At 33.5% G+C, this 8124-nt stretch overlaps 1 protein-coding gene across 1 annotated transcript; it reads left to right on the top strand.

Annotated features, from left to right (window-relative positions):
• Positions 1–1897: 1897 nt before the first annotated feature.
• Positions 1898–3241, top strand: LOC135195957 (tigger transposable element-derived protein 1-like). Its single transcript, XM_064222460.1, has 2 exons — positions 1898–2030; positions 2244–3241. The coding sequence occupies exons 1-2, from the start codon at positions 1898–1900 to the stop codon at positions 3239–3241; spliced, it is 1131 nt and encodes a 376-aa protein (XP_064078530.1).
• Positions 3242–8124: the final 4883 nt, after the last annotated feature.

Here is an 8124-nt window from a genome sequence, read left to right on the forward strand (position 1 = left end):
TCTCTGAATTAAATCCTGGAAAATTAAAGGAATTAGAGGCATCATTTGTGGAGAGAAACAATGCTTCATAATTACTACACATGGAAAGAAAATATACTTTTATTTGAATTAGTTATAAATCTGGTTTCAAAGAAATAGTGGAGATTTTGCTGTGAAACTGCTTCGGGATTAGCTCTCTCTCTCTCTCTCTCTCTCTCTCTCTCTCTCTCTCTCTCTCTCTCTCTCGATAACATGCCCCATCTGTAAGTATTCTAAATAAGCAATTATTACTTTACTGATACCTTAAAAAAAGAATTTCTACTTTAATGTTGATTTACAGTTGTTCTCAACGCTAAAACTTTTACTGTTCTTATACAATAAGAGTTTATTAAATATCAATATATAAAATTGTAAGATACTGGAAAATATTTAATATTACATTAAAAATAGAAGTTTGAGCATTCCAGCATCATAAGAGCTGAACAGTGAAGAGATCAAAGAAACAATAACGATACTAGAGAATATATAGAGAATATCTGGCCTAGAGGAAAGTACAAGAAGTGAAACAACGGAGTACAAGATCTTTCATACTCTCATGCATTTTTAAGCAAATGAAATTTGCAAGAAAGGTACACTGTAGTAAAGTTGAATGATCTTGCACTGTGGTTTCGTTCTTTGCAAGCCATATGCCATATATATATATATATATATATATATATATATATATATATATATATATATATATATATAGATATATGTATATATCATTATTGTATAACATTATACCTGAAAGCGGAGACAGCGAGTCTCGAAATATTAGTATTTTCTTCTTTCTATATATTTTGGTGTTTTTTATGGGCTCCTTTTATTAGATGTATACATAGATATACATACATAACAAGAACATATGGCTACGAGGAAAGTGAAATGACAGAGTGCAAGAGCTTCCAATTTGACTACACTCATGCGCGCACAAAAAAACTCATGCACACACAGATATATATATATATATATATATATATATATATATATATATATATATATATATATATATATATATATATATATATATATATATATATATATAGATATATATATATATATATATATATATATATATATATATATATATATATATATATATATATATATAGATATATATATATATATATATATATATATATAATATATATATATATATATATATATATATATATATATATATCTATATATATATATATATATATATATATATATATATATATATATATATATATATATATATATATATATATATACATATATATATATATATATATATATATATATAATATATATATATATATATATATATATATATATATATATATATATATATATATATATATATATATATATCACATATATATATATCTATATATATATATATATATATATATATATATATATATCTATTATATATATATTATATATATATATAGATATATATATATATATATATATATATATATATCTATATATATATATATATATATATCTTCTTATATATATATATATATATACTATATATATATATATATATATAATATATATATACACACAGTGGAACCTCAACCTACGAGCGAACCAATGTGCAAGTTTTCCGAGATACGAGCAGTCACTCGGACGATTTTTTGCTTCAGTACCTGAGCAGAATTTTAACGTACAAGTTCGAGGCGCGCGCAGCAGCTCTAAGTGTATATTTTCGAGGTGCGCACAGCTCAGAGGGTATGAGTCACAGCATCCCATCTCCGAACCTTTCTCTCTCTCTCGCTGTCTACACGTGGTAGAATAAACACTGAGATTCGTTCCGTGCACAGTTTTTTTGCATTTGTTTGCGATATTCTGTGAAATCGCAACTTCTAACTTTGTTGTAACCATGGCACCAAAGAAAGCAAGTGGTAGTGCGAGTACCGAGAAGAGGAGGATGATGTCCCTCGAAATAAAGCTTGACATCGTCGAGAAGCATGAGCAAGGCATGCGAGTAAAGGAACTGGCCAAGCACTACAACTGTACAACGTCAACAATCTGCACCATCTTAAAGCAGAAGGAGTCCCTAAAGAAAATTAAGCCAGCCAAAGGTGTCAAGATTATTTCAAAGTACCTTACAGATGTGCATGAGACGATGGAGAATCTGCTGTTGGTGTGGCTGACGGAAAAACAACTTGCCTGAGATAGCATCACCGAGGGAATAATCTGCGAGAAGGTGCGCAGTATTTTTTCAGATTTACAACAGCAAATCCCAGGCACTTCAACGGAGGAGGAATCCTTTAAAGCAAGTCGGGCCTGGTTTGATAATTTTAAGAAAAGGACGGGGATTCACTCCATTGTTAGGCATGGTGAGGCAGCAAGTGCTGATGTAAATGCAGCAGAAGAGTTCGTGAAAACTTTCGCAGAATTCGTCGAGGCAGAAGGATACATCCCCCAGCAAATCTTCAACTGCGACGAGACAGGGCTCTTCTGGAAGAAGATGCCGAGGAGAACATACATCACCGAAGAGGAGAAGAAGATGCCAGGACACAAACCTATGAAGGATAGGTTGACCCCCGCCCTGTTAGCAAATGCGAGTGGTGACTGCAAAATAAAGCCGCTACTCGTATACCATTCGGAGAACCCCAGAGCCTTTGAAGCACACAAGATAATAAAGGAGAAACTCCATGTTATGTCGAGGGCAAACCCTAAGTCGTGGGTCACCAGGCAGTTCTTTATCGACTGGGTAAACCTTGTGTTTGGTCCTTCGGTGAAGAAATATTTGAAGGACAACAACCTGCCCCTGCGAGCCTTTCTCGTCCTCGACAATGCTCCTGCACATCCACCACAGATCGAGGAAGAAATACTTGATGAGTATAATTTTGTGAAGGTTCTCTTCCTTCCTCCAAACACCACCTCTATCCTTCAGCTAATGGACCAACAGGTAATATCAAATTTCAAGAAACTCTACACCAAACACCTGTTTTGCCGTTGCTTTGAGGTGACGGAGAACACAAACCTCACCCTTCGAGAGTTTTTGAAGGACCATTTTAACATAGCAATAGGCCTCAAAATCATCGATATTGCCTGGCAGGGGGTTACGAAAAGGACCTTGACCTCTGCTTGGAAGAAGCTGTGGCCTGAAAATGTGGCTGAAAGAGATTTTGAAGGGTTTGAGATTGAGGAAGAAGAGGAGCCAGTGGGGGGAAGAGATCGTGTCCATTGGCAAGACTATAGGTCTGGAGGTGGATGAAAGAGACATCGAGTAACTCGTTGAGGAGCACTCCAAGGAACTTACGACTGACGAGTTAAAGGAGTTACAAGAGCAACGACACACAGAAGCATTAACTGAACCTACTTTGGAGGGAGAGGAGACAGAGCCAGAGATTATCAGTACAAAAGAACTCAAGGATATTTTGGCAGTGTGGGAGAGGGTGGCGGGTTTTGTTGAAAAGAACCATCCTGAAAAAACTGCAACGTGTCGTGCGACAGAGCTTTTCAACGAGACGTGCCTACATCGTTTCAGAAACATTCGCAAAGGGAGAATGAAACAGACTCCCTTAGACATGTTTCTTAAGAAAAGGCCTTCAGCTCAAAGTGAGCAAAGTGTGGCAAAAAGGCCAAGAATTAGTGAAAGTGAAGAGAGTGATGAGAATTAAGCTAAAAGAAAACATTTAAAAACAAAAAAAATAATAAAAAAAATGTTAAGTAGCATTTAAGTTTAAGATATGTAAAGCAATTGTTAAGTAGCATTTAAGTTTAGTTACAACGTAGTGTACATTTACGTACGAATGTAGTGATAGCAAAACAGTCATCCGTCCACCTCCGCCTGTCTCCTCTACCCGCCACCTCTGCTGTCTCCGTTAGCTCAAGTCGTCTCATCTCCAAGGTAAGTAAATTGTATAAAACCTTATATATCTTCATATTTTATTTCTATTTTGTTTTTATATAATATTTGTTATGTAAAAAGCTTTTTTCCTTATGAAATAACAAGAAAAATGAAAAATATGAGGTGCCATTTTGAGGGTTGGAATGGATTACAGCCGTTTCCATTATTTCTTATGAGGAAAATTGATTTAACGAGCGAGCATATTAAGTTACGAGCTCGACCACGGAATGAATTAAACTCGTAAGTTGAGGTTCCACTGTATATATATATATATATATATATATATATATATATATATATATATATATATATATAATATATATATATATATATATATATATATACATTCGGAGAGAGGAGAGCATAGTATATCTTAACAATCCACAAGCCACTGAATAAGTAGCAGATACTGGACGCGTAGTCACGGTCACAAAACGGTTCAATGACCGTCCTTAAACGAGGGGAAGCAGAGATCCAGCGGTCAGTGCATATAACTCGCCCATAAATATCCAGGGTCACGTAGGAAGCCCCCACCGACGTTATCTGGTCGGCACACTCTTTGTGTCCCCCGGATTTTCCGGTGGTCGTCGGAGGCGATCTGCCAGGCATTGGTCGTCCATTCATTCCCTGACATTTTGGCGCAACTTCAACAATCTATTTCTCACTGGCAACGTTGGTCGTTCACTTGTATTTTCCATTCATCACTATCACTCTCTTCTCCCCTCCCCCATTCCAATATAAAATGTGTACTTTAACATTTTCGGTTGTGGAGTGATTCTCTTCCAGTGTAATTTCATATCTGATGATAAGTCCAGTTTACTTTTGAAATACATTTTTTTTTATTATTATCTACAGATAATTTGAATCCTTATTTGCTTCTTTTCTTTTTCAAGTAAATATACATAAATGTGTATATTATAAAAATATAGGTGTGTATATATAAATAAATAGATATATATATATATATATATATATATATATATATATATATATATATATATATATATATATATATATATATATATGTATATATATATATATATATATATATATATATATATATAGATATATATATAATATATATATATATATATATATATATATATATATATATATATATATATATATATATATATATATATATATATACATATATATATATATATATATATATATATATATATATATATATATATATATATATATATATATATATATATATATATGTATATATATATATATATATATATATATATATATACATATATATATATATATATATATATATATATATATATCTATATATATATTTATAAAAGTCTATCACATTACTGTGATTCATACATATATGGAACTACAAATGTCCTTTAATATCTAATTCGCTCTACCTCGGAATTAATATATTTTCATATATGCTTAACCGAGGGGAATTTATTAAGCAATAATAGAATTGGCGATCGACAGGCGCGAACCAGCGACCTCTCAATTCCAGGACTGGCAGTGAAGCCTTAAACTACCCCGACACCGCAAGAGATATAAGTTCATGCCGCCTCCCACTTGAAATACCTTTCGCGCACAGGTATTTTTTGTTTTGGAGACTGCATCAACCCATCTCGTTTTTGGTGGCGTGGTAGTGCTTTTGCCCGCACGTAGTCATTATATAAGTCTATCACTTTACCGTGATTCATATACATATATCGAACTACAAATTTACAGAACGCTTTAGACCACCAGAAATATGAATGTCTAAAATTCATATTTCTGTTGAACTAAAGCGTTCTGTAGATGTACAATATTTCTATGAATTTTCTCTCGTGCATAATATATTTGTCAGTGAGTTTAGGATCACATTCTATATTCCATAAGGTATTGGATTATGCAAGAATTGTGCTCTAAGGTATCATTGTCAAAATAACCGGAATATTACCTGTAATGGATATTAAGGCGATCGGGGAAAAACAAAAAAACACTTTTAAAATAAGGCATATTATGCTGGCAAAATATTCCTCATTTTTTTCTGTATAGAAATTTGTGTCAACTGAATGACCTGAAAAGAGCTCTAAAATGTGGCAGTTATTTCTGGTCAGATAACATTGCACAACGATATTATCATTTAATTCCCTTATTCAATAATAATCGTTGGGTCTTTCTGCAATGCTTAAAGAACTATTTCTATTTCTAAATCGCTTCAAGTCAGTTTCAGGTCCTGACGTGTTAATGCAAAGTTTCCATGTAAATATGAAGCAATTCTATGCTTTTTGTCATTTAACATTTTATGGGTAACTGGTATCGGTTTCACCTTTTTACACTTCGTTCATACGACAGCCACAGCTATTACTGCGTAAATTCCTTTCTGAAAATATGTTTCAATCCAAATACCCGAACGAAATCATTTCGTTCAATGCCCGGCTTCGATTCCACTATCTGCACTCAAATCATTCAACTGCCCAGCCAAAATGTGTCGAAAAGCAATTGTAATACAGAAGTCGAAATGAAAAGTAAACAAATGTAATAATAAATATAATATAGTTGTATCTGATAGAATTGAAATCCCGGTTTTAAAGCCAAACTACCTGAAATAAAAAGAAAAATTCGGACACCCGTGTTTTTGTTGTCACATGAATTTTGCGAATTCATATCGAGCTAAAATTGTTTTCTCTCTGGGTTTATTCTCTGAGCAAGAGCTTACACCCCTAAAGTAAATAGTCATCGAAATTCAAATCTGTTATTTTTACGTAAGCGACACCTGGCGACCGAGTAATGACGTAAACAGCGGGTGGGAAGTGTCTGCAACCATCCATTCATAATTATGATTGATGACATCACATATGATGAACAAAAATATTCCCGACATGGAGGGACGTGCCACGAGTGTTTACTGTTAGAAGTTTTTAATTACATATATGCATTTCTATTTGTTATCATGGATTTGTATCATTAAGATAATTTCCCAATACACATACACACACATACATGAATAATTATCACATCACCGTGATTCACATAAATTATTCGAGCTACAAATGTCCTTTAATATCTAATTCACTCTACCTTGGAATTAATATATTTTCATATATGTAAACCGAAGGGGAATTGTTTAGTTGATGACAGAGAAGAAATCAAGACGTCAGTGAGGTTATCGATTCGGCTAACATACATATGCCAAATATTTTAAATTCATTTGTACCCAAAATTACTGGACGTTACATTAAAGATAAGACCTTTGTGACGTTTTTTAAATACTGGCTTTGTGGTAATGGCATCGACGAATCATATTTCATAAGAAAATCATAGTCTCTCAACGAAAAGAAGGAAAAATTCGAAAGTCCTGCAATTCCTTATTTGGTCTATAAAAAAGAGAGAGAGAGAGAGAGGGGGGGGGGGGGGGGGGATTTAAGATCTGGAGAGCGGCTAAAGCTATGACCACAAAACAATTTACGAGAAATGTGGGACCTCGGATATATTTCAAACTGACCTTGAGTACTTGGGTACTCTGAATTGATTTCATTGCAGATAGTGGAATCAAAGCTGTACTCTGAATGAAATGATTTCGCTTCGATATTTAGATTAAAATAGATTTAACGTAGTAATAGCGATATCTGCCGTATGAACGAAGTGTAAAAAGTTAAGAACATTACCGTTTTCCATAAAGTAAATTAAATGAAAGTATATAAATGCAACGTATTTAAAAAAGTAATAAAACAGAAAAATAAACAGCGTAATACAACCTTCGTTTCGTTCCTTCACATACAGAAAAAAGCGACGGAATTCTTCAGGGAAGTGTTTCCCGGGGCGAGAGAAAAAGTATATTCGATTTTTTCTTAGAACACAACAACTTCTTCTTTCCTCTCCAAAGAGAAATCGAATTCGAATTTCGTTGTTAGGGGGGAAGTCGCGATTAGTTTTCCTCAGGGCGAAGTTCGGACAAGAAAATTCTAATCGCATTTTAACCCAATTTTCCTTCCCGTCTTCGTGTCACGCAACTGGTAGTCGATTAGGAAGTTTTACGGATGTGTAGGTCAAAGCCTGTTACCAATTTAAGGGGGTTGGGGGGTTGGGGGAAGGACCAATATAAATGAGTAGTAAAGAGAGGGAAAACCCATCTGCTTGTTCTGATGCCCAGTAAACGTATTTGATTTAGAGGCAGCTTTAGATAAGAAAGGACCTAACAAAGTAATTTCACACAAAAGACACTCGCATAAACAAATATAAACAGGTAAACAATAACATAATAAAAAATGTGCTAA

Source organism: Macrobrachium nipponense, chromosome 17 (assembly GCF_015104395.2).
Source record: "Macrobrachium nipponense isolate FS-2020 chromosome 17, ASM1510439v2, whole genome shotgun sequence".
NCBI lineage: Eukaryota > Metazoa > Arthropoda > Malacostraca > Decapoda > Palaemonidae > Macrobrachium > Macrobrachium nipponense.